This window comes from Embiotoca jacksoni, unplaced genomic scaffold (assembly GCF_022577435.1).
Source record: "Embiotoca jacksoni isolate LCO1_2020_lvr unplaced genomic scaffold, fEmbJac1.0.p SCAF_10, whole genome shotgun sequence".
Taxonomy (NCBI): Eukaryota; Metazoa; Chordata; class Actinopteri; family Embiotocidae; genus Embiotoca; species Embiotoca jacksoni.
In genome coordinates, this window is record NW_027185230.1 from 10,479,269 (window position 1) to 10,506,858 (window position 27,590).

Sequence of the window (27,590 nt, forward strand, 5' to 3'; positions counted from 1 at the left end):
AGAGGAGGAGGAGAGGAGCGGAGAGGAGAGGATGCTGAATGCTGAGACGCTTTCTGTCACAGTGAAGCAGCTCGCGTCCTGACGGGGGAAAAAAAGAACAACACGGCCACATCTGTCTGAACGCCTCAGGTAAGACAACCCGGCCGGCTTCCATTGGTCTCCATCTTAATTAACTGCTGCAGAGCTGCACACGGTTCACACGAGGAAGAACCAGCTTTTGGTTTCAACTTTTCTTATTTTTCATTAGGTTGCGAATTTACAATAAACTGTGATTTCATGTAATTATGTTCAGATTTATGTTCATGTTTTATTTCCTCAGAATACCGTACAGATAATTTTAGTTACATCTGTGATGGCAATTTATCAAAGAAAGGTTTACGTGTGAATCTTCTTAATAAGTAGAAATGTAATGGTGTTACAGACATCAGTAACTTTTATTATTTATTACATTGATTTATGTTTTTTTTTTTAAATTTCATTTTCATTTTCTTATATTTCACAGACATTTACTGACAACATATGACACAACAAAATAAATTATTACAAAATCTTTTAATACCCACAAACACACAGCTGCAGTTACCTCTTATCACCAAAGGGGCAGCCAAAGATATCTTTGAGATTGTGGCTTTAAATCTTAAGTGATCGATGTCCTGGTATAGCGTAGTTAGCTGACATAAGCTAACCACGGACATTTTGATTAAAATGTGACCACAGAACATCCAGCGTCTGAAACAGACGTAAAACTGGGAATCATTTTCCCCCCAAAATGTCTCTTTAATTTACCAGAATTAGATAAATTTGGTCCAGTAACATTTGGAAAGTCTGGATAAGCTACCAGTTGTCCCTTGACATTGATCAAACCTCTAAAAACTCATCTGTGCTCATATAATTTACATATTTAGAAGTTTCATTTAAAAAAAAAACAACAACAACAACAACCCTGATGCCTTAAAGTAGCTTCGATGTAACCCGACACCTTTGCCTTCATTCAGAGCTGATGGATCCTTGAATATGCAAATAGTCCCCGCCTACTTCTCCATTTGCCCATAGCTTGAGCTGGCAATGGAAAGCTCCGCCCCCAAAGTTGACAGGATTGGTTCTTTAGGTGTTTGACAGTGTAACGTCCAAAAGTGGGAGGGGCTTAAATGTCTTAAATGCTGAACATAGAAACATGGATAATGATAACGTAGCGCCTACGATACGTACTGTATGTGTTGTTGCCAACTCTTTGAATGATTTTATCTTTGTACGTATGAAACCACTTCCTGGAATTGTCCCAAAGGTTCGACCCATCTGCGCCGACGCTACGTGTTTTGATTGGTCAAAACTTTGAATATTTTGGCACCCTCAGATATCAATCATTTGGATCGACGTTTCCGAGAACATTTCCCGTCGATCCAGAAGCGCTCGTCCTGTGAACGACCTCACATTTTCTACGGGAAACGTTATTTCCAGAACTCATTGATCTTCTCATTAACTCAGAAAAGAAAACTAAGAATATCATTTTCCAAAATGTCAAACCATTTCTTGAAATGGATTTTGTGTGTGGAGTTTTAAGTAGACGGTAAAAGGAGTGTGTGCTGCAGCGAGGAGGAGGCGCTTTGTCGTCTCTTTTGTCTCCCCGTTTGAGTCACCGGTCAGTCACACAGGAAGCTCCTCAAAGTGGAGGAACACGCAGCGGCAGCAGTGGAAGGAGGGCTCGAGTATACTCGGTGTGTGCGTCAAATTGATTAGGAATACTACAACACTCACTTCTTTATTTGCTCTATCATCTTCAGCCACCGTCGGGGTTTATCGCGCCTCTTCTTTCCCATGCTCCCTGTAATCCCGGCTGAAAACCCCTTTTGACCTCCAATCGGCCGTATTGACGGAGGTTTATGTGAGGTGGGTGTTGGTGGATTATACGGGCTGCTGAGCGCGCAGGTGCTGACCGATACGGCTAATGTGCTTGCGTAGAAGCGGTCTGTGTCGACTCGACACCCGCTGCCTGCTGAACTCAGGGGAAATCCTTCTTACTGGAGCTTTTTATTTTCTCCTGTCGGTGCTTTTTGAGACTTTGTGCTGGTTCGTGTCCAGTTGTTCTCGCATAGATCTCCCAAACAATGTCAGCTGTGCATTAAAAGGACATAACTGACCGAATGCCACTTAAAGGGCCCTAATTTTACATTTTTCCAATGTTTTATTTTCAGTCTTGGTGTCCATAAGAAGATATATTTCTCGTTTTGAGTACCAAAAACATCTAAATATAGTTTTACACCTCTCTTCAGCTTCTTTCTGAACAGGCTGTTTTGCGCCTGTCCCTTTAAGAATGACCCTCTCTTCTGATTGGCTCACTCTTTTCTGAGTGGCCAATCACAGGTTTTCTTTGCTTTTGTAGCTTACTAGCTCTGCGATAGAGCAACCGCTCTGTTTATTTTTACATATAAAATGTAGGACAGCGAGCCGTGTTGAGGACGGACATGTAACAGGAGCATGAGTTTGTGACATCACAAAGTCTAAACAGTACAGCTGTTGTACACTGCCTGTGTGCATTTCTCTGTGCACGGACATTTTCCACACTTTTGACTGTATTTTTAGCCCCTGGACCTGCTTTATAATCAAAAACAGAAACAGAAATCAGAATTTATACAACGTGGGACCTTTAATAAAGCTAGCCTGGTGTTCCCAGACCCAAATTCACTGCATGAACAGAAGGGTCTGGCTCCACTGAGAGTTGTTTCCACTTGGCGTAGACTTCGGATTAATTGGAGCAGCCTTTAACCAATCAGCACTGAGCACCAGATGACATACAGAGGTCAAAATCTTTAACTGAGAATATTCTGCAATGTTCTAGAGATGTTTTAACAGGAAGTGTTGTTGTTTTTGTTGTCGTAATTTTCATCTTAAAGGTAGATTAATAGATTAATTTCTCTTTCAAAATTAAACGTAAAACAAATTGTGGAAACATTTCCATTTAAAAAAAAAAAAAAATTAATAACACTGTCAGATTATTACGTATGAATTCTTGAAATGTTTTCAGAATCTTTTTCGGAAACTTTATCTTACTTCTAAGACAAACATTTTTGGAACAGAAAAAAAAGCATCCTCTTGAACCTTGCTCATTTCTAGCTAGGCACGCTGTGCACTAATAATAGGAACAACCTTTTCTTTGCACCTCCCCCCACTGATCGCTGATTGGTCCGACCTTCAGTTTGCAGACTAAAATCACAGTAAAGACTGAAGGTTGAGCAATAAGTGGGCGGAGCCTATCTACCTTTCATTGACAACATTTATAAGCCACTCCTTCATGTTCATGAAAGGTGTCACTTCAGTCTTATTGACACCCCTTCAAATAACATTAGTAGTGTGAATTGCCTTTACACAATATATTAGAAATATTTTTACATCATAATAACAATAATGTAGAACTGAACCGATGCTGCATCTTCTTCATCTTTGGGCCTCATCTATGCAGTAAAAAACGATAAAGCTATAACTTACTAAATGCATATTCACATGCCACACACACACACATCATATGATTATTCATGGTTTCATTTGAGCACCTGTCCAGTTTAAATGAGTGAAATTACTTCCTTCATCATAAAACGGTGTGAATCCATTTAAACAATCAATTGAAATTCATGAATTTCCCGTTTCCCATTACCTCTTGTGAGGACTGTTACACATGAGCTCATTCGCTGTAGTGTTTGGCAATCTGGGGCGTTGAAATGTACAGTAATTGACTTTCCTCCTCCTCCTCCGAGCAGCTGAGGCTTTATCGACTCCACGAATCCTCTCAGCACGGCGTGAAACACCTCTGGCAGCAGATGTGCCGCGCAAATCGGCCGTGGCCAGAGGTGTTTGATCAGCTGTGATCAGGAGGCCACTTGGATTGTTCGTAGCCAGGGAAGGTGTGTGTGTGTGTGTGTGTGTGTGTGTGTGTGTGTGTGTGTGTGTGTGTGTGCGTGTGACAGAAACCGGGCTGTTAACAGAAAAACGAGATTGCACTTTTATAACCTGCTGTGTGTGGATCTCTCCCCTCCGTGACCCAAACAGCCGCAGGGCAAAAACCAAATATCCGACACACAACAGCAGCACCGCCAGCAGTCTGTGCATCAGTCGCCACCACGCCGACGTTTGGCTTCTTTGTTTGCAGAAATACAAAAGGTTCCAGTGGAGGACGGGGGGGGGGGCCTGAAATATTAAAGTGAATGTTGTTCACGGGATTTTGCAAGTCATTTTTTAATCCTACCTCAATGTAGAAACTCCCTCTGCAGTTAATACACAAACAGAGGAACAGACAGACAACGAGCCGGAGGTCCTTGTTCTGTTTATGCTCCGTTTTCGTGGCTTCATCGCTGTTCACAGAGACACCGAGGATCTGCCCACCGCTCACCATATGGGCGTGTGTTCTCCTAACGGAGATACAAAGTGGTCCACATGCAGATGACCACAGCGAACACACCGTGCACATGACAAGCTGCTAGTTATAAAACCGCCTTCACGTTTCCTCCTCTCGTTGAAAGTAGGATCTGCTTTTGGTTCGATAAAATGTTGGGGGATTTTTTTTTCAGCTTTTTTTTTTTTAATTTTTTTTTTTAGCCGACAGCTGAGATGACAGTAAGTGACAGAGAGGTGGGGGCGGTTGCTTGCTGCAGAGGTGCCTCACCAGAGTTCAGTACCTTCAGCCCGAGGCCGGCAGCTACACCCAAATCCAGACTGAGATCCAATCCAAAGAGACTGCATTCAGATTTGGAGAAAAATAGTTCACAGCTACGCTGGAGGCTCCGGGAAGCTACACTTACAGCATGAATAGTTGTTTATGTTTAGCATGAGTAATGTTTACAATGATAAACATCATAGTCTAGTGTGCTAGCTTGCACATATTTGGTAATAAGCACTCTAGTACAGCCAATGCTGATGGGAATGTCTGTGAATTTGACTAAATCAAAGTAAGTAAAACTTATTTTACAGAAACTTTCAGAACTGAAGTTAAAAAGTGCTTCAAGTTAAAAGCATGAAAAACAAGCTGCAGAAATACAAAGAATGAAAACAAAGCTGAAAGAAGATGAACATATTTATATAAAAAAAACATTTTTATGAAAACAACTACAAAAATATTGAACATTTTAACCTGCTGATGATGTCATGAAAACGTAAAACTTGAAATACCAACCTCATGGTGGCGCTAAAGGAAACATCCGGATAAAAAAATGGATGCCAGCCTTCAAATTGGGGTAGTATGTCACTGCATAAAAGTAAAAATTTTGACCTGTTGGGGGCGAAGCGTAATCAACAATGGACAGTATGTGTCATCCTCTGGGGACCATGAATATCTGTTTAAAACATATATTTTTGATTTGAACATTTCAGTTTGGGCTAGTGGCAGACCAACAAACTGGCTGATTAAAAAGATGGACAAAGGTTTGTGTCAGCCTGTTATGGTGATATGTCACTGGATATGTAAAACATACCACTGGTGGCACTCTAAATTTAGGGGATCACCAATAGTCAGATTGATTTATCCCCTGTGGACCATGAATGTTTGTACTAAATATCATGTCAAGCCATCTGATATAATTGACATATTTGACTCAAAACCAGCAGCGTCAACCTAATGGTGGTGCTCGAAGAACAGTCAGAGAATCCCCAAAATCAGATTGATTTATCCTCTGGGCACCATGAATGTTTGCACCAAATTTCATGGCTATCAATCAGATAATTGTTGAGATTATTCATTAAAAAACAAAATAGTTTATGTCATGGTGTTGCTAAGGGAAAAGCCAGGGAATCATCAAAGTCAGTAGAATCATCCTCTGGGGAACATGAATGTGAAATGCTAAATATGATCCTTATCTATACAATCGTTGTTGAGATAGAAATACCACTACTGGAGCTCCGTCAAAGTTTAGGGGATCACCGAGGTAGGATGGATTTATCCTCTGGGGACCAAGAATATTGGCACCAATTTTTTGGGTTATTGAAATGATTTGTTAAAAACAAAAAACAAAACGTCATGTGGTGATGTTATAACTTCTGGAAATCAAAATCAGTAGATTCATCCTGTGGAGAACATGAATATAATCCTAATCCAGACATTAGTTGTTGGGACATTTCACTCTGGGCCAAAGTGGTGGACTGACAACAAAATGGCACCTATTCGAGCGCCCTCACTGTACTCGTCCTGCTTTCATCGCTCAGCCTGCTGAAGTACGATGTGTTCTGAAACCTCTCCGGTCTTTTACTGTTGTACGTGTTGTTGTTCCTCCACCTCCTCCGCTCCACAGAGGAGGTAGAGTCATTTCAAACTCGGTGACATCAAAGCTTTCAGCCACCCATGTTGGGATTTGAGGACCAGATTACCCTTTTATATTTACGCTCGGTTTCACCCAGGAGTTTTACTGGCTCATGAGCGTGCACGTGTGTGTGCGAACTCAGGAGTTAAAGGATCCCCAGAGAGTCATCACACGAGGGATAAAGTGGGTGGTTCTGCCTCTTTGCAGAAGTAAGCTCCCTAAGCTGCTTCCTCACACGTCTGGCAAGCCTCAGTGGGGGGAAAAGAAGAGACATATGGGGGGAGGCGTGATGGATGGATGAACGGATGGATGGATGGATGGATGGATGGATGGATGGATGGATGGATGGATGGATGGATGGATGGATGGATGGATGATGGTTAATGAGTGAGTGAGAGGTTGAAGAGATGAGGCTTGAGATGTGTCGAGTGGCGTGTTGGCTAGATGATGGTGTGTGTTTGTAGGAATGCTTAAATGTTCCCATCTAACTCAGGTGGGATTGTTGGAACTCCTTTGGGGATGTACCATAAATAACTGTGACTTTACTGTTGTAGTAGATGAAGTTTCCTATGATTACCGGCCTTATTAAAGGTCCAATAACTGATTTAATATGCAACAAGCCACAAACTTAAATTTTTTATTGTCCCAACTCTTCTGATTTAGCAATTTTTAAAGACGTTTTGAGTGAGGTCCAATTTTATTGTCCTTAGTTTGGGTTATCAACAAGCTCTTTGAATTACACACTTAAATATATTATTTTTCATTGTCCTCCAGAACAAAACATACGTTTTCTGATCCAAAACTGTTCACAAACTATTAGTTCAAAGAGCCATTTCGTTTTTTTGGTTGGTGTATTGTGAGGTGAGCAGCACCCCCTGGTGGTCAAATTTGGGAGTTTAAAATAAATGTGCGACAAGTGTTTGGGGGTCAGTAATTGATCCATGTGGAGGACGCTGAAGCTGAGAGGAACAATGAAGAGATGAAAGTTATTTGTTTTCCTAATTTGCAATCTTTTAGAAACTCCTTTATTTTTAATGAGTGGTACGTTGAGCAGCCTTACAATGTCTAAGGTTGATCACATGACATCTGTCTGGAGGTGCGGCCAAAATATCTCAATACATCTCGTGGTGGTGACGTCATTTGCTATCAGAGTCTGAGTAGGTTGAGAAGTTACAAGCAGAACCAGTCTTTGGTGAAAAGTAGTTGATATGTAGCTAGCTCAGTCGTGATTTTATAGAGTGTTTACCTCGCAGCGAGGGAGCAACAAGCCGATTGGTAGATGCAGAGCGGAGTGAATGGGCTGGGGTGTAAGGTTTGACCATGTCCTGGATGTAGACTAGACCCGATCTGTTCGCAGCACGGTACGCAAATACCATTGTTTTGAAACGGATGTGGGCAGCTACTGGTAACCAGTGAAGGGAGCAGAGGAGCGGAGTAGTGGGAGTGAATTTCGGGAGGTTAAAGACCAGTCGAGCTGCGGCATTCTGGATGAGCTGCAGAGGTCGGATGGCACTAACAATTAGACCTGCCGGGAGGGAGTTACAATAGTCCAGACGTAAGATGACCAGAATCTGGACCAGAACCTGCGCCGCCTTCTGAGTGAGAAGAGGACGTATTCTCCTGATGTTGTGCAGCATGTATCTACAGGAACATGTTGTTGCAGTGATGTTGGCGGTAAGAGAGAGTTGACTGTCGAGTGTCACGCCGAGATTCCTAGCAGTCAGGGTCGGGGATAACACAGAGTTGTCCAAGGTAATAGTCAGGTCGAGGGTGGGAGAGTCTTTCCCTGGAAGGAAGAGCAGTTCAGTCTTGTCGAGGTTAATTTTCAGGTGATGTGTGGACATCCACTGAGAGATGTCAGTCAGACGGGCAGAGATTCGTGCGGCTACCTGTGTTTCAGATCGGGGAAAAGAGAGGATCAGTTGGGTGTCATTGGCATAGCTGTGGTAGGAAAAGCCATGCGAGTGAATGACAGAGCCGAGAGAGTTGGTGTACAGAGAGAAGAGGAGGGGACCCAGGACGGAGCCTTGAGGGACACCAGTAGTGAGAGGACAAGGTTCAGACACTGATCCTCTCCAAGTTACCCGGTAGGTGCGGTCGTTGAGGGAGGATGAGAACAGGGAGAGAGCAGAGCCTGAGACACCGAGGTCCTGGAGGGAGGAAATAAGGATCTGGTGGTTCACTGTGTCAAATGCAGCAGAAAGGTCAAGAAGGATCAGGACAGAGGAGAGAGAGGCTGCTCTAGCAGAGTGAAGCTGCTCAGAGACAGCAAGGAGGACCGTCTGGTGAGGGTCAAGAAGGTTATTATGGTGAAGATAGGAGGAGAGTTGATTAAAGATAGCTCGCTCCAGAGTTTTGGAAAGAAAGGGAAGAAGAGAGACGGGTCTATAGTTGTTTACTTCAGCCGGGTTTGAGGGTGGGTTTCTTCAGGAGAGGGTTCACTCTCGCCTCCTTCAGAGAGTTCAGGAAGCAGCCAGTTGACAGGGAAGTGTTAATGAGATGGGAGAGAAAAGGAAGAAGGTCAGGAGCAATAGACTGAGATGAGATGGGATGGCGTCAAGGGGGCAGGTGGTTGGGCGGGCACGTCCCGTTGTTGATATTTTATGTCCTCAGATTAATACTTGTTTGAGACATCGGTTGGTTGGGTGAAAGATTTCCGCCATAGTTCACGTATTTTCCTTCCTTCTGCTTTCCTTATGTTTCGCTGACATCATGCTGGTTCTCAGGAAAACATGCAGCTTTCACACTCGAACTCAACGTTGACTTTGCCACTGGTGTGCACACAGGACGTCCGTGCATCTCTGCCAGAGGCGACGCACTCACAGGACAACTCGTCTCTTTCCGTCCATTATTTAACGGATTGTCTGTAAATGCCGATGTATGTTAAGAGGAACCGCATTTGTCCAGAAAACATGAATAATGGAAGAGAAGTGGAACCCGTCTGAAGCGGGGAGGCCTCTCGGCGTCACAGGAAGGATGACGCGGTCTCTCCGAGTTTTCCTCCCCGCAGCACTTACACACTCGCTCTCTCTTACGGTGTGTGTTTGTTTGTGTGTTGACATGAATAACTCGTGTGTGTGTGTGTGTGTGTGTGTGTGTGTGTGTGTGTGTGTGTGTGTGTGTGTGTGTGTGTGCGCGTGAGTGACTAAGAGCCCTGCAGCTCTGTCAGCCCACACAAAGTCTCATGGAGCTAAAATGCCTCGGTTTCCTTTTACTTCCTGTCAGTTTGCAGCACATCTCTCTGCCCCGCTGACCGTGTGTGACAGTTCCGCGCTCTGCACACACACACACACACACACACACACACACACACACACACACACACACACACACACACACTCAGTGGGGCACACGCATGTGTGTGTGAAGTGGGAGTAGGAGGAGTGTGTTTATCTTAATTTGCATGTCAATTTGTATTAATGTCAAAGGTGAAAGTTTTGATTAGAGAAGACCTACTTTTACTACACGTGCAGAAAGACTGAAGGCTGTACGACATCATGCTAACCATGTGGATGTTTAGCAGATTGAATGTTCACCATGTTCAGCATCTAGTGCCGCGTTCAAATGTTGTCGTATTTACCGCGTACACGACAAGAGTCTATATGAACGGCACCCTCTTGTGCTATTCCCGACGTCGGTACTCAACATTTTCTACAAGCCCTCGAATTCACGAGTTGCGACGTGTTTTGCTGACGTTTACAGAAATGTCAGAGGATCATGGAAGTTCATGTTTGGTTGGACGTTAAGTTAGCCCACTGACATGATCAAAATAACGCTTTTTGTTTCATCATAAATATAAATGATACCAATAAAATGATACGATACGACACACTTCTAGTTTGCAAAAATTTTCACAGCAACGTGTAGAAATCGAGGAGATAAAAAAAACAGCAAGACTTTGATAAAAAAAAAAATCTACATCTCGTGTGGTGCAGATTTAAAAAAGTGTGATTTGGCCCAAGCATTGATTTCCAGATGTGGCAGCAGAGTCGAGATGATTTAATGTATTTGAAAGCAACTGTGAGTGAAGAGGTTCACGCAGCCCTGATACTCCTCTCCATCATTGTAGAGTCATTAAGGGTTCACCTCACATGTTATGACCTATAATCTCCAATGGACACACACACACACATACACGCACGTACACGCACATACATGTGGAGGCCGTTCCGCCCCGCCGCCGACTCGTGCTTCAATGCAGGTGTAAATCACCGAGTGTGGTGTGACGCGTGTCCTTGGTGCAGGGTGGAGATGAGGAGGAGTTCAGGCAGCGTGGCGTCGTCGAGCGGTGCCCGCAGGAAACCGCTTCATCTCTCATCATCATCGTGAATGGACAGAACGACTCCTCCTGCATCCGTTTAACCTTCGTTAACGTACACGTTCCCCCCTTCGGCAGCTTTAAGGTTGTTTGAACCCTCTTTATTCCTCACAGTCGGAGAGTTTCCGCTGTGCCAATGCGTTTTCTTTGGAAAGGCGACTTTATGCCGTAATACTTTTAGCAGAGCTTCTGTTCGCGACCTTTTTTGTGAAAAATTTGTGGAAATTTTGCAAAACTGCAAGCTCGCACAAGTATTGCAGAGATGGCTTGAATTTGCGTTAATTATAGCGATCACAAGTCGCAAATCTATAAATCTAACATGAGTTTTTTAATTAAGCACCACTTTTTTTGTTTATATACTTAAGCCCCACTTTCTCTGATAATCAGCCTAAGTTGCTTTTTCATTTTACTCCATCCATGATAGCCGATCTCTCATTAGGAGGCGGGGTTTATTCAGATTATTTTGTTTTGCTTTTGACTGTTCAAAAAGTTCTACAAAAGTTGTCATTTTGCGAGCTCACTGAAGAACCGCTGCCGTTGTCCCGTCGTTATTGTCTACTTCCTGTCGTCATTGTTTTCATGAAACGCTGCTCCGTTTCAAACATTAAGATTAGTTCATGTTAAATTGGAAGTGCACATTAAAAGGGGTTTATAAAGTAATTAAAGACATTCAGAATGAATTCCCGTGACAGAATAGGAGTCGAGGATGTGAGTCAGACTCCCGACATGAAGCTGCACTTCATCGTTCAATCATCTGTCGGTGACTCACTTCTTTTTCAAAAGGTCTGAGAGGAGATAATTTGATTCATTCTAGCTCTGCCACACCTTCCTCTTCGTCAGTACTTCACAAACATCTGCCGGTCGCGCCCGATTGCACCCGGCACCGTGCACTTGTGCTTTTCTAGCAGGGCGTTAATTGAGGCCGACTGCTGACTCTGGAAAGTGAACTGTTAGCAGTAATGTGTTATTGAAGTCTGGTCTGCCGCATCGCATGCTTCGAAGACATTCTCACCGCGGAGGAGAGACACTCGTTATCTTTCCACAAGAACGCTGTTAAGAGGAAAAGCACGACCTCGAGTTCTCGCCTGTGGTCTGACCTGCCTGCTGAAACCGGCTGCAGACTGTTCGCTGACAATTACGAGGAAGTCTGGAAGGGAAAATAGTTTTAAGTCGGCACAGTTTTTTATTCTCTATAAAAGAAACCCCGCCCCCCCCAAAAAAAACCTCTCGATTCCCTGACCTATAACTGTCATCACTTTCTCTTCACTCGCCTGCAGAATAATCCACGATGAAGGTGTAACACGGCCGTGACATTACATGAGATCAGGCCGAGTCAAAATATTTTGACGCCAACTCAGTGCCCTTCATCTTCCTCATCTTCCTCATCCCATGCCCCTTCAGTTCTCTCAAAAATGTCCTGTTCCCAATGCCTGTAAATGTCAGGGGGCGGCGTCACTGCGGACAATGTGGCAACCTGACAGATTGATGCGTGTGTGTATGTGTGTGTGTGTGTGCGCGTGTGTGTGTGTGTGTGTGTGTGTGTGTGTGTGTGCTTTGAAGGGTTCAGAGTGACAGCGAAAGGTGGAGGGGGAAGGGGTGGGCGGGGTCAGTAAGAAAGGAAATGTTCGGTGAAGGCAGACAATTTCAGCCCGTGAGTCATCACACACACATGTACTGTCATTATGAGTGAAGTCACTGCAGCGACAGCCCGATCCGTGTGGTAACGACAAATTGGGAGGACGTGAAAGTGTCATCTGTTGTTGCAGGAAATTATCAATAAAAATAAAAGTATCAATTATTTCTAGCAAATTACCCCGTTATAGGACAAAATTTAAAAGTATGAGAAAATATATGTTCATAAAGGGTTTTTGGGAATAAGGACGTTAATACCGCATGTCTGTATAGTACAGCTAAAGTTTTAACGAGCTAGTTGTTAGCTTGGCTTAACCTAAATACTGTCTGTGTGCATATTTTGTTTGTTTAATTCATGCAAAATCCAAAAGTACTAAAATGTCACAATGTGCTTTGACGAGTGTCTTAAGCTGCAATACCACTGAGTGGCACCAGAGGTCGGCTCCAAAAAGCCTCCGGCTCCATAGACTCCCATTCAACTTCTCTCATCAAATACAAAGTCAATAACAGTAGGGCTTTCGCACCATTCGGTGCTCAGGCCCTAATAAAATGTCTCCACTAGTTATCTCGGTGTTGTTAGCTAAAGTCACTCCTTCTTATTCGTTTTCTGGAGGTCCATCTGAAAATAATCTGTCATTAATTAGAGAATAAGCTTCAAAAAGACCTGTTTTTGGGTGCGTGGCTGTTTGATTGACAGACCTGTGGTGCAATCAGGTTACAGCTATCGGTGGATGGGACGTAGTATCATCAGGTTTCCAATCAGATCAGTCAGATCCACAGCTGGCTCCTCCCCCAGCTCGTCCAAATATGGTCACTTCCTGCTCCAAACCGCTCCGAACTAACGAGATGGTGACGGACAAAATCTGAACTGGAGGCTTCATAACGTTCACAAACCAACGGGTGACTGTTGGTTGCTGCTTGCATTAAACGTGATTATTAAAATGTTAGCTTTTACTTCAGTCAGTGTATTTTGTTTTATTTTATTCCAACACTGAATAGAAATAAAATAAATATACAAACACACCCATTAGACGATTAACTTAAGTGTATAAAAATGCATCATATTAGGCATGAATTGGAGTCTTTTTTTTTTTCTTTTCATCTCTCCCTCACATGCACACACACACACACACACACGCGCGCGGCATGAATCGACCATTGACCGTAGATCAATGGAGCTCTGCAGCAGGATGGGACTCTGATCCGACTATCAATGTCATCAGCTGAAGAGGACTGAAAGTGCTCACACATGACAGAACATCACTGTTAGCCCCCTTTTCACCCTGCGACCTCTCCTCGCCACAGTGATACCGTCAGCACTGATGACCAACGGAGCCCAGATGCATTGTGGGTTCAGATGTGCTGACTTAGGCATTGAAATGTGTCAATCTAACAGACACATTTACTGACTTTGTATTTGATGAGAGAAGCTGAATGGGCGTCTATGGAGCTGCAGATTTTTTGGAGCCAACCTCTAGTGGCACTCGGTGGTATTGCATCTTAAGGCACTTCTGCATCGGCCTCATTTTTCAGACTTTTATAGACAGTCTGCGGTTGACATCCAATTTTAAACACATAATGTGAGTCTGAACTTTGTGAGCTGTAACCATGACGATGAAAGTTCTCTAACCCGAACTGAGTATGTACTTTAACCCAGTGATGTTTCCCTAAAACAAAACAAACCTTTACCATACAATCATTAAATCACGATCGATGGTGATTTATTTTTAATTATTGTCATTATTTAAATTTTCTGCTCCGGCTGCTGGAGGCTGCAGCCGCCTCGACCTCCTGACCTCATCGCTGCTGACAGAAGTCTGACTGCCATGCTTTGTGTTTTGATGAAGGCTCCCAAGTGAGCCACGGATCGTCAGCGGAAGCTCAGACGTTTAAGAAAAAAACCCACCACTTGCCCTCCATTCACAAACTGACCACGGTTTTGATTCGAGCTGGCACGAAGATCGCGCTCTGCTCCGTCTGTGACTGTAAACCAGTAAAGAAGTCAGTCAGGTTGGACGCTCGCCAACCAACCAGCAGCGTTGGTGTCGAGTCGTCTTAGGATCAGCTAAATCACGAGTCTGATACTCAAAGAATCGATGGAAAAATAAACAATTAGAGTGTTTATTTAAAGCTATTACAATAAAACTTCACAGATTCTGCAGACTAGGTAAAAGCAAGTGATAACATTTAATTAAAAAACTGCAAAAAATACGAGAAAAAGAGTTCGATTTTTACATTTTTAATCACCTGCCATCACCTTCAGACGTTGTGACAGCTCAGACATGTGAAGTGACATTTGCATGCTGTGTGTGACAGTTTCTGCAACCGCTCGGTGTTACTTTAACTCCTGTCCATAGACTTTAGCGTCTCACTCTGCTTCGATGTGTGCTTTTTTTGGAGAATCCGGCCTTTTGTCTGAGCTGCATTTTAACCTTACATGCCACTAACGCTGTGTGTGTGTGTGTGTGTGTGCGTGCGTGTGTGTGTGTGTGTGTGTGTGTGTGTGTGTGTGTGTGTGTGTGTGTGTGTGTGTGTGTGTGTGTGTGTGTGTGTGTGTGTGCGTGTTTCGGGGCTGTGCAGGAGTGGGTGGACGATGAACGTGTGTGGCGGCGCCCCGGGGGAGGAGCTCACGGATGAGGAGAAGGAGATCATCAACGGCGTGCTGGCTCGTGCCGCCATGATGGAGGCCATGGAGCAGCAGAGGATTGGGTGAGATGTCGTTGCACTGAATCACAGCTGCTCTCTGAGTTCAATGATTTTTTTTCGGTGTGAAACCTGGGATGACCTTTGATTTGCACGTGCTTCAGGCGTCTCTCCAGCCGCCTGGACGACATCAAGAGGACAGCGTGCGGGGACGGACAGTCGCGCTGTCTGCTGTGTGGGGCGTCCTTTGGACTTCAGGGGGTCACAGCTGTCCTCTGCGTGCAGTGCAAAAAAGTAGGTGGATGTTTTTCCGTATTTCTGCCCAAACAAGGCAAACAAAAAAAGTTCTGTACTTAAGTTCCATTTTTAGGTACTTTATTTCAGGATTTAAACTACTTCATACTTCAACTAATTCTTGTTTAACATCAGCACCTGAGCTCCACACGTTAACGTGACTGCTGGTACGTGAACATTTGTGATTTCACCGTGGACCTGAAACTGGAGCAAAGAAACATCAGATTTAGGGTCAAATATTTGGGCAACAGAAAATGTTCAACATGCACGCTTACAGCCGAGCTGAAACTGGAGCAGAGAAACATCAGATTTAGGGTCAAATATTTGGGCAACAGAAAATGTTCAACACGCACGCTTACAGCCGAGTATTCCTGTCAGCGTGCGTGTTGTCATGTCGGAGAACCACTGTTGCCATGGCGCCACAGTTCAGGTGGTTTTGTGTTCTCTGGGTTTCAAAAGACGCAGTAACGGACAGGTAACTGAAACAAACTGACAAAGAAGGAAGAAGAAGAGCACACAGACTAAATACAGCACGGAGGGAAGGACAAAGAGGGACAGGTGAAATTAACCAGGGGGTGGGGCCAATAATCATACAAAGGACAGGAAGTGAAACAAGACAAGACACAAGAGGTGAGTCATTTCAAATTCAAACAGGAAGCACAAAACCCAGACTGACCTGAAGACTACAAAGCAGATAAAGAAGTCCAAACCAGAACAGAACCTCAGAAGGTCCCAATGGAACTCAGTGTTGACAGTCTGACCCTGGGGGGACAAATTCACAGTGACACAACCACCACCAATGTCAAAGAAAACTCACTTGGTGTCTCCCGACCTGACGTCGGTCTTGGACAGTGAAGCTCCGCCTCCTCTTGAAACGTGAATGTCTCTAAGAACACCTCGCCCGGCTCGTCGCTTCATCGCCGTAGACTTTCTGAAGCATTTCAAGGGTCTCTGCTGAGTCTTTTCCCGCCGCTGCTTTTCACGTTTTTCTATAGAGCTGTTTATACCGCGAGACACAGCCAGCGAGCCGTGTGCTAACTCTGTACATTTCCTGGTCATGTGCATCGCAGTCTGTTCCTTGTTGCTTTCCATAACTGCATTCGGGGTTAATGTTTTCTGAACTGTAAAATTTGATGTGCACCTGCCATCAAGGACTAAATCTGAGTGGGATTATGGCTCTCTGTGTGTGTGTGTGTGTGTGTGTGTGTGTGTGTGTGTGTGTGTGTGTGTGTGTGTGTGTGTGTGTGTGTGTGTGTCTCTCATGTATGTATTTGCGTCTCTGCAGCACATGTGCAGCAAATGTGGGATTGGGAGCAACAGCAGGACGAGTCCCACGTGGCTCTGCAGGATCTGCAACGAACAGCAAGAGGTGAGGAAGAGGAGAGATGAAGAGCGGCCCCACATTAAACCGTTATCAGCCTTTTTCTCGGGATATGATCCATTTTAGAGGTTTTAGAGTCGCCTTATAGCGCAGATTGCATTTCACTGTCCAGCGGCCCGGAAAATTGGCTTCTATTGATACTCCTTCAATATCCCAAATTATGATGATTTATTACAGAGTTTATTTAATTCTGAAAAGTACCAATAGTGTTTGGAGGAGTTTAAAATGTGAATAATAAGGTCTGCTTTCTTTTTCGTAACACAATGCTGCTGTGTTGGCCTCGGGGAAATAAATGCCCCCTCCCGTCAGTCGCACAGAATAACGACTCTGTAGTGCTGCACACACGCAGCTGATCCATAAAATGAAGGAATGAAGAGATAAAGTGTTTATTTTACTGAGAAATGATCTAACAATCAGTTTAACTCCATAATTTGATACAAACTGCAGTTCCATGATTGGCCACTAGAAGCAGGCTTCAGCTCATAGACTGTATGTAAAGTGGACGTAGCTTCAGGGTCTAAAAAATGAGGCCAGGGCAGAAAATCCCAAATTTTAAAATGTCCTCTGTGGATAAAGGTTCAGTGACTGTAGTGGCCGTGAAAGTCTGCCGCTGTGTTTTTAGAACTGGGATTACAATAAATAACCTAAAGTGAGCCCTTTTCATTCTTCTTGCTGACACATATGAACTGGTTGTGTGTTCCTGCAGGTACAGAAGCGTTCGGGAGCTTGGTTCTTTAAGGGAAGAGACCAGCGGGGTCTGCCTGCCCCCCTTCTTCTGTCCAGATCTCGACAGTCCAGCACTGAGAACGACTCAGGTCCAGGGGGCCACAGCGGATCCCAGGAGCCTCCAACACATCATCAGGGATACGGTAACTCACACAAAGAGTTTCAGATTAGTGCGTGGATTTATAAATATGTTTGATGTCTCTCTGAGGTCATTATGTGTCCTTTTGTGGTCATTTTGTGTCTTTTTGTGTTCATTTTGTGTCTTTGTGGTCATTTTGTTTCTCTTCGCGGTTCTTTTTTGTCTTTATGTGGTTGTTTTTATCTCTTTGTGGTTGCTTTTTGGTTGTTTTTAGTTTATTTTTTGTCTCTTTGTAGTCGTTTTTGGTCTATTTGTAGTCGTTTTTCGTCTCTTTGTGGTCTTTTTATTGACTTTTCATCAACAAATGGGACAGAATGGGACCAGAGCCTCATCGCCCGTTCAGTTCCATCCATTGAAGACGGAGTTGTTGTGTGTCAGCGGTTGTACCAACAGTCGTGGCAGCAGTGATAATCTTATTTTTGTCTCCTCAGAGCCGCAGCAGCCACAGCAGCAGTCCTGTGGATCAGATCAATGGGAGCAGACAGCAAGAACAGCAGCTGACAGCCGTAATGAGACTCATTCCTGTCCAGCAGCTGTAACGAAGACGGAGGGACATGTGTTACCTTCCAAACCCCTGCGAGCAAACGCACAGCAGGCAGTCTGCACCTCAGGTAAGTGGCACAGCTCCTTCCAAGAATAAACTCAACACTACGGGGCTCCTTTCAAAACACAGACCGTCAGAGTGAAGATATAAAAAGACGCTTTGTGTTATGACGTCTGTACTTCCTGCTGCAGTCGTGGACAACAAGCACAAAGACAGGGAGGAGACGGCGTCCCCTCCAGCTGTGGAGGAAAAAAGAGAACCTGTTGTTTCCAGCTCTATTTCCACCCGTAATCCTGCAGCCAGATTTACTCCACCTGTTAAACCACCTGCCAACAGCCCTGCCCCTCCGAGACCCCCGCCAGACCGCACAGAGGACGAGGACAACGACTATGACTCTGATGACGCCAGTAAGACACATTATTCCTCGTGTGTCCACAGCTGAAAAGGAAATGACAGATCAATGCTTATCAGTTTTAAAAGGGAGTTTCTCCAACAGGATTCATATGAAATATAAAAACGTCCCTTGTCTGTCTCTTTGTGTCTTTATTCCTGCAGCCACGCTGGGATCGCTGAACTTCAGTGTCCTCTATGAACAGGAGAGCCACGCCCTGCACTGCTGCATCATTAAGGCTAAGGTAAAGAGACACAATGAGACGAGACAAGACGAGAAAAGACTATCCGGAACAAAAAAAACACAATACAATGTAGCACAAGACATGAAAAGACAAAAGAAGAGAGGACAACACATAGCAAGGCAGGATAAACAAGATAAAAGAGTATAAAAAAAGACAGACGAATACGAGATGAGACAAGACAAAAAGAACTAGACCTTATAGGACAGAAAAAGATGGGACAAGGCAAATGAAGACCAGGAGAGACAAGATGGGACACCACATGTCAAACGGGACAAGACAAACCAAGGAAAGAAGAGACATATGGGACAAGACAAACAAAGACAAATTGAGACAAGATGGGACAAGACAGGCCAATTTGGACTAGACAATATGGGACAATAGAGGTCAAATAGAACAAGACATATGAAGACAAGGTGGGACACAACAGGTCGAATGGGACAAAACAAACGAAGCAAAGAAGAGACAAGATTGGACAATACACGTAAATCGGGAAAAGACAAATGTGGACATGGAGAGACAAGATGGGACAGACGGGTCAAATGGGACAAGACGAACCAAGACAAGAAGAAACAAGGTGGGACAATGCAGGTCAAATGGGACAAAACAAACTAAGACAAGATGATAAAAGATGAGGCAAGACAGGTCAAATGGGACATGAGAGGAATGAACCCAGCAGCCTCGGTGTATCATTATCTTTTCTTTATTTGTCTCAGGGTTTGAAGCCGATGGACTCGAATGGACTCGCAGACCCGTATGTGAAGCTGCATCTGTTACCTGGAGCCAGTAAGGTAAATTATTTATTCATTCAACAAGCTAAACGTCACACATACGACCTTAAAGTAAATGTTGCTCAGTTTTTGTCCTCAGTAGCTCCTGAGAAAGCTGTTAAATGCAAACCAGCTACCTTCTAATGCTGTCTGCCATTTCTGAAGAAGGTGTTGAGGTGCATTTATTTGATTTGGGATGCACTCAAATAATATAATATAGCAATAACCCATTAACTAATGCTCAGGGCTTTGAATATATGAGAAGAAGAATTGCCATTATCGTGTCATTGTCTTGAGTTTGAAATGGAGTGATTAGCTTGTTTGCAGCCGAGCAGTTTGATGTTTTAATGAGCGCCGGGTCCTCAGTTATTCCCTGAACATCTCATCTTCAGTCCAACAAGCTTCGTACCAAGACCCTTAAAAACACGCTGAACCCCGTGTGGAATGAGACGCTGATCTACCACGGCATCACCGATGACGAGATGTCACGCAAAACTCTGCGGTAAGAACCACCTCCACCTGCTTTCACCGCCTCAAAGTAAAACGTGTTTGTGAGAGCGTCTCATGTCTCCAGGCTCTCCGTGAGTGACGAGGACAAGTTCGGACACAACGAATTCATCGGAGAGACGCGAGTCGCCCTGAAGAAACTGAAGTTTGACCAGAAGAAGAACTTCAGTGTCTGTTTGGAGAGAGCAGTCCCGGTAAGCCGGAGGACAACACGGACACCTGGGGTACTAAACAACGTAGGAAAGGATGTATACTGGATTTAAAGGGCCAGTTCACCCAAGATAAATGACGAATGAATAATAAAAGTTGGATTTTTGAGTTGATTATTGACTATGGAAAAAGTAAAGTGAGATTAAAGTTCAATTTAACTGCTCTGTTGAATGATGAGAATCATATAGTCTGATTAAAAGCTCCAGGAGAAGTATTCAATACACCTTGAGATGATGTTGTTTTGTCACCTGCTGTTTTCAAGTACAAGAAGTTACTGTGAACCAAATACAGATAAGAATTCCTTGAAGCGCCTGTAAAAAATAATTTTGATGCCTCTGCTGGCGAATATCATGCGATATGACTGAAAGCTCCACAGGAGCTACTAAATGGACCTTGAGGTTGAATTCTTTTGTCAAAAAAGAGGTAGAATGTTTTATTTTGTAATTTGGGTGAACAAAGTTTTAATACTACAACCTTTAAAGGAATAGTTCGTAATTCTGGGAATCACAATTATAAATTTCCTTTCTGAGAACTAGCAGACGTTTAGCTTAGTTCAGCTTAGTTTAGCCTAAAGACCAAAAACAGGGGGAGTCATGTTGAGGATTATTTAATGGCTTGGTGCAGTGACTTCCTGGAGTCTTGACATTTCGGTTTTTGTACAAACTATGGAAACAAAACAACATATAACATGTTAACTATTCAACTTTAGAGGTTTTGTTTTTCTATCACAGACCCTGGCGCGCTAACTGGCTGTAGCTGCAGGTTTATTGTACAAATAGGAGGCAACAGACAAAATGAGAAACACATTTCCTGAAATATTTATTAATTTCTTTAATTTATACAGTTTCCTGTTTGTTTCTTGTGTAGGTAAAGAAGCCTGTGGGAGGACCCGCCCGTGGCATGGCACTCTACGAAGATGATGTAAGACCCTCACTTACAGTAAATCTAAAACAACAATAACAACATCACATAAATTCAAGAATAAATCAGATGACATTTTATGTTTTTCACCAAAGCCAACAATAAATTGCCTCTTAATGTCAGGGGTCAGACATTAGGGTCAACTTGGAACAGTTTTTTTTTTTTTAATTATTATTATTATTGTTCAGTATAGTTTGACAGGAATCTACTTTATTCTATGTTGTTTTATTAGTTTATGTATCATTTATTTATTTGTTATAGGGTTTTATTTAAATGCAGATTATAAAATGAGTCTATTTGATAAGCTACGATTATAATATTCCTGTTCCCTACCACTTCATTATGTTTGAAATGCAAATTATTGACTGTTATTAGATGTTACAGGGTCATATATGTTGAGATTTACGCAGATTTTATATCTATATATTGTTACCTTAGAGAAGTCTTTAGTTTCCTAGATTTTAATTTTAATGTTGGGGCCGAATATTCTTATTGGAGGGCCAGATTTGGCCCATGGACCACTATTTACACAACACTGCTGTACTGTATACACTGTGTACTGTATATCTTATTATTATGTGTAGACACATGGACACACTGATCGGATACTGACACTGTAAAGCAGATCGGCCGGATGTTATTGATCCCCCTCAATCGATATTACTGTTACTGTTACTGCTATCAGTAACATCAGACGTGGTGGGAAGTCATTTAGTTGTGCTGCAGCGATCCAAGCTCTCATGTTACTTTACATAAAAATTATCCAGTGTGGGTGACACAGATTGTTCATTTGGGAAAAAGGTAGTCGGCATCAGTAGCTATTATGGTACTATATATATATATATATATATATATATATATATATATATATATATATATATATATATTTTTTTTTTTTTTTATTTATTTATTTTTTTTTAAAGAATAAATCAAGAGTCATTAATAGGATTGGTGCATCCCTACCACAGACTATATTTAAAAGGAGATGTAACTTCTGGGTCTGAAAAATGAGGCAAAGTGCCATAAACTGCAATACCACCGAGTGCCACTAGAGGTCGGCTCTAAAAAGCCACCAGCTCCATAGACTCCCATTCAACTTCTCTCATCAAATACAAACTCAATAAATGTTTTCCACCAGTTATCTCGGTGTTGTTAGCTGAAGTCACTCCTTCTTCTGGCGGTTCATCTGAAAATAATCTCGTCATTAATTCGAAAATAATCTTCAAAAAGACGTGTTTTTGGGGGCTCCTCCCCAGCTCGTCCAAATATGGTCAGTTCCTGCTCCAAACTGCTCCGAACTAGCAAGATGGTGACGGACAAAATCGGAACTGGAGGCTTCATAACATTCACAAACCAACAGGTTACATCACTGCCGATCTCTACACAGAAATGTATTTTTACCCAGTCACTGTTTTGCCTAACATCCTCGTACGTTGTCCGACTGCTGGAAAGTACAGCTTCTAACCGTTTTAAGAAATCCCATAGCCTTTTAAAAAATTAAATCATATGTTTAATATTTAAAGATTTACATCTTCAGAAGGAAACAGTGGGCTCGTTGCTGAGAGACAGATGAGGACAGTCAGAGAGAATAAAGAGAGACACTTTGCTGGCTTTGTTAGTAATAAGAAAAATAAAGTACTACATAAAAAGTATCCACAGATTACAACATCTTCATGTAAATGGTGTTAAATCTGATACACATGTAGATAATTCAGCGTGTACGTTAATGCTCCATTAACAGATATTATGATAATCCCTGCAGATATGTGCTCAGGTCAGAGCACCATTAGGATCATCGAAACACTGTTATCACACACGTGTGTGTCGTTTCATTCATGTGTTGTGTTTGTAATGTACATGTGTGTGTGTGTGTGTGTGTGTGTGTGTGTGTGTGTGTGTGTGTGTGTGTGCGCGCAGGTGAACGAAGGCGAGGATTCGGAGGAGAGGGGGCGCATCCTGGTGTCGCTGACCTACAACAGTCAGCTGGGCCGTCTGATGGTGGGCGTGGTCCGCTGCGCTCACCTGGCCGCCATGGACTCCAACGGATACTCCGACCCGTTCGTCAAAGTGTACGTGAAGACGTAGAAAACCTTGTTTCACACGTTGGGAGAGAATTTTTACTCAATTTCTTTCAAAAACATCCGTACAGTAATTCTGAAGGTGGAGGAACAATCTGTTAGCTTAGCACAGCATAGCATAAAAACTAGAAACAGCTGGCATTGGTCTGTCCAAGGGTGATGTTAAGACAGAACCAGGCTAGCGTTTCCCACTGTTTCTAGCTTCTATGCTAAGCTAACTGGTGCATATTTTGGCAGAAACATGCTGAGTAATGTCGTTAAGATATATTTGAAGATCACCGGAGTAAAACAAAGAGATTTAATTTTTTTTCCCGAAATCTTTGATCTCAGCTTTGTCATCGTTGGGGTAAATTTTATTCAATCTTTTCAAGCTTATTCATAGACTGTTTTTCACCCTCTACATCTTCCTGGTGTTGTCAAATGTACATGTACGACAAGCTGCTCCATACAAATCACCTCTTGTTGGATTAACGTTGTTTTTTTGTGTATCGCATGGACGTGACTTCGAACTTCCAGCAACCAAAGCAAATGAGAATATTTCCAGAAATGTTGAGTTACAGTGATTTTCCTTTTCTCTGCTCTCTCGCGTTCTGCAGATGTCTGAAGCCCGATATGGGAAAGAAAGCTAAAAACAAGACTCAGATCAAAAAGAAGACCCTCAACCCCGAGTTTAACGAGGTCAGCTGCTTCTCCCAGATTTCATTCATAGATCCTCAAAGAAACGCTCTTATGTCGTGTTTCGTCGTCTCTTCCAGGAGTTCAGTTATGAAATAAAACACGGTGAGCTTGCCAAGAAAACCCTGGACATCTCGGTGTGGGACTACGACATGGGAAAATCCAATGATTTCATTGGTAAGTCTGACTATAACTTTGGTTCCAAACTGAAATATCTCAGCAACTATTGAACGCATTGCCTTGAAATTTGGTTCAGATATCCATAGTGCTTCCATGATCAGTCCTAATGACTTAATTTCAATGTCTACCAAATGAATTTTTAAACAAAATTTGGCACATTCGAGGTCCCCAGATGATGTATCCTACTGTGATCCTCTGACTTTTTTGCATAGCGCCTCCATGACGTTGATATTTGAGTGAAATATTTTATGAACCATTTAATTGGATTTCTTTGAAATTTGGTGCAGACATTAATGTTCCTCTAAGGATTAGCCGTATTCATTTTGGAAACCCAGAACTTCAATTTGTCCAACACTTTGGTTTATGACCCAATACTTGCAGAACTCGTACTCAACGTAGCATCAAACTGCTGGAATGGCTGTAGAGTTTTAGTCTTGTACATTATTTGTAACGCTTGCTGCTCAACTCTTGGTGTGCTTTATTGTTATGTCAGTTATTTTTTGTCAGGGACAAAATTATCTGAACTTTCAATGGATGCAGTACTGTAAAGTTTGGTAAACACAGTTTTAGTAAACACATGTTCCTCTCAAGAGAGATTCAAGTACGAAGGTGAATAAATAAGTTCAGAGTCTGTTCCTGTTGAACGAAGCACAGTGATGCACACGGTGCAGCAGGAAGCAGCGACCTTCATGAGGAAGTATTCCGAGTGTCGTCTCTTGATCAACATCAGCACCTGAGTTCCGCATGTTAACGTGACCGCTGGTACGTGAACATTTGTGATTTCACCGTGGACCTGAAAACTGGAGCAGAGAAACATCCGATTGAATGAAAATATAAAAAGACACTTTGTGTTGTGACCCAAAATCGGATGTTCCTCTGCTCCAGTTTCAGGTCCCCGGTGAAATCATAAATGTTCACGTACCGGCGGTCACGTTAACGTGTGGAACGTACGGTTTGGCCTCTAAATCACACCGCAGCACCGTTTCTGAGTTCTCGGTCCACAGGCATAATATCAAAGAAAGTATACCTTGACCACGAAAACATTTGCTTCAGGTTGTATTTACAAGGTAATAAAACCATTACAGTGATAAGACTGACTCCATGTCCTCTCCGCCTGCAGGTGGATGTCAGTTGGGCATCCAGGCTAAAGGAGAGTGTTTGAAGCACTGGTACGAATGCCTCAAGAACAAAGACAAGAAGATCGAGCGCTGGCATGTTCTGCTAAACGACAACTCCGTCCAGTTCGAGGATTAAAACCTCCTCCGTGTGTTTTCTTTCGGTCACTTTCTCCCCGTAGATTATTGTCTACGTCTGTGTGTGGGTTGACGGATATTCATCCTCCTGCTTTTTATGTAGTTTGTCCCGAAGTGCAATGTGAACGCAGTTTTCAGGTGACCAACATGGATGTTGACCAAAAAAACAACCAGGAAACTCATCATATCGTAAATCTCAACTGACACGTGGAGCAGTAATTGAAGTGATGATCCTGTTTTATGGAGGAGATAAAAGTCCTTCTTATCACCGTCGTTAAATCAGTATGTTGTAATGAAGTGTGCCTCCATTATCAGACAGAGGGAATCCCCTTTTTTTCTGTTTCTGACCTCTTTCTCCTCATGCTGATCTGTGTTCCTGTCACACCGGATCATGTGTTTACCAGCTGTTTGACCGCACGCAATCACCAAAACTTCCACTTCTCTGGTGCCACTGTGCTTAACTACTGTGCATCGTGCATGTGTTGAGCGTCAAATGGGACTTTTAAGGTCGGAGATATTCCTGCTTTTCAACCACGTGTTAATATTTACAGCCGTTAGCGTCGTGAATGTTATCACTCACATACTCGCCTCTGTTCTCAGCCTGTTAGTGGAGGACTCCACTAGAGGGCGCACCAGAGAAACAAGGCTATCATTTTGCTATGTTCAGACTACCAGCCATGAACTGTATATAAAAGTGTTCGTAGCTTCTGGCTCTGAAAAATGAGGCCAGTGCAGAAGTGTCTTAAGCTGCAATACCACCGAGTGCCACTAGAGGTCGGCTCCAAAAAGCCTCCGGCTCCATAGACTCCCATTCAACTTCTCTCATGAAATTATTAGTTATCTCGGCGTTGTTTGCTAAAGTCACTCCTTCTTATTAATTTTCTGGCGGTCCATCTGAAAATAATCCGTCATTAATTCGAAAATAAGCTTCAAAAAGACTTGTTTTTTTGGGGAGGGGGGGGGGGCGTGTCTGTTTGATTGACAGGCCTGTGGTGCAGTCAGGTTACAGCTATCGTTGGGCGGGATGTAGTATCATCTGGTTTCCAATCAAATCAGTCTGATCCACCGCTTGCTACTCCCCCAGCTCATTCAAATATGGTCACTTCAAGCTCCAAACCGAAATTTGATTCCAGTCAGATTTTTACAGATGCGGATTTCTTGCGTCGCTTGCAACGCAGCACACGGTGACAACTTCATTTTCAAAAAGACAGAGCAGAGCAGAATCTATGCTACCGCTATCAGAGCGCTAAAACAAAGTGGAGATCGCAATGTGGAGGACGAGAACAACAGTCCACGGACAGAAGCCAGAATTAAACTGTCTGCTTCTGTTTCTGTGCCAGAAGCTTCCACGTTTGAAAGCCGTGTCAGAATCGTAGCTACATTGTGACCATAGCAACCCATGCAGAAAAAAACCCCTCATTTTCCTCAACTCTGAAAAAAATAAAATGTATCCATACTGCCCCCTACAGGCCATCTGTAAATTACATCAAATTTCTGAGGACGTACAGAATCAGCGTTCCAAACAGACGAGGAAACACGAGGCAGCCGTCATGCGCACGCGTAGTTTAAAGCAAATATATCTCCGGCCTTAAACTCCCTCTTTAGTTGTCGATTAAAATGCGTCAGGATGCCGACAACCACCTCCTCCTCTGCATGTGTGAGCTTTCTGTTGGAGAAATCCAAAGACCTGAAATGCTTCTGCATGACATTTTGTGATGATATTATTATGGGAACAAATTGGATTAAGTAGTGGGGAGGCCCTGTAAACAGGAAACAAGTGAAATATTCCTCCACAAATATATTGGATTGGTACATTTTAAGGGCAGGTTAAATGTTTCCAGCTACATTATTCAACATCTTTCTCTCTGCACTGATATTGATGCATGTCTGAACTCATATTGTAGCATCCACGTGGATAATAAATAAAGACATGGAGGTTCTTCCTCTGCTACTGCGCCTGCTTGATATATGTTGTGACATGGCAGAAACTTTGTCTGCATCAGGCGAGGTTTGAGCCAATCAGCTCGCTTAGACACGCAATGGATAATTTTGTGAACTTTGACTGCTCTTGATCAAACGTCTTCTCTCCAACTGGGTGAAAGTTCACGAATTTGTTCCTTTATGAAAAGAAATAAAAATAACCTTCTCAGGATCGATCAATAGGTCAAATATTCACCTTAAAAAGGAGAAATCAGTACAGGTTTGACTCCAAAATGTATCTGGCACAGATACATATTAAAAATATATAATTTACTGACTCCACTGTCAGCACAGTGATACTGTACAAAGAAAAAAAAAACAGCCACAATAAATACAAAGACAAAACAATGATGTAAAATGACAACAGACACAGAATGACTTTGAAATGAGACAAATAGAAACAAAAAGACTACAAAAAGACACAAA

The 27,590-nt window shown here is 43.0% G+C and overlaps 1 protein-coding gene across 1 annotated transcript; it reads left to right on the forward strand.

The window, feature by feature from the left end:
- The first annotated feature begins 15 nt into the window (after positions 1 to 15).
- Positions 16 to 27,138, forward strand: rph3aa (rabphilin 3A homolog (mouse), a). The gene is made up of 16 exons (XM_069165775.1): positions 16 to 129; positions 14,812 to 14,940; positions 15,039 to 15,168; positions 16,454 to 16,537; positions 17,256 to 17,418; positions 17,846 to 18,025; positions 18,150 to 18,365; positions 18,514 to 18,593; positions 19,307 to 19,381; positions 19,753 to 19,862; positions 19,935 to 20,061; positions 20,945 to 20,998; positions 22,916 to 23,067; positions 23,673 to 23,754; positions 23,832 to 23,928; positions 25,052 to 27,138. Exons 2-16 carry the CDS (start codon positions 14,825 to 14,827, stop codon positions 25,183 to 25,185), a joined length of 1,800 nt encoding a protein of 599 aa, XP_069021876.1. The 5' UTR covers positions 16 to 129; positions 14,812 to 14,824; the 3' UTR covers positions 25,186 to 27,138.
- Positions 27,139 to 27,590: the final 452 nt, after the last annotated feature.

What these genes read in the sequence shown, in the direction of transcription:
- rph3aa (XM_069165775.1), top strand. Translation starts at nt 14,825, where the DNA reads ATGAACGTGTGTGGCGGCGCCCCGGGGGAGGAGCTCACGGATGAGGAG. An exon ending in TCTGCGTGCAGTGCAAAAAA is followed by an intron (nt 15,169 to 16,453) that starts GTAGGTGGATGT and finishes GCGTCTCTGCAG; the next exon opens with CACATGTGCAGCAAATGTGG. An exon ending in TGTTACCTGGAGCCAGTAAG is followed by an intron (nt 19,382 to 19,752) that starts GTAAATTATTTA and finishes TCTCATCTTCAG; the next exon opens with TCCAACAAGCTTCGTACCAA.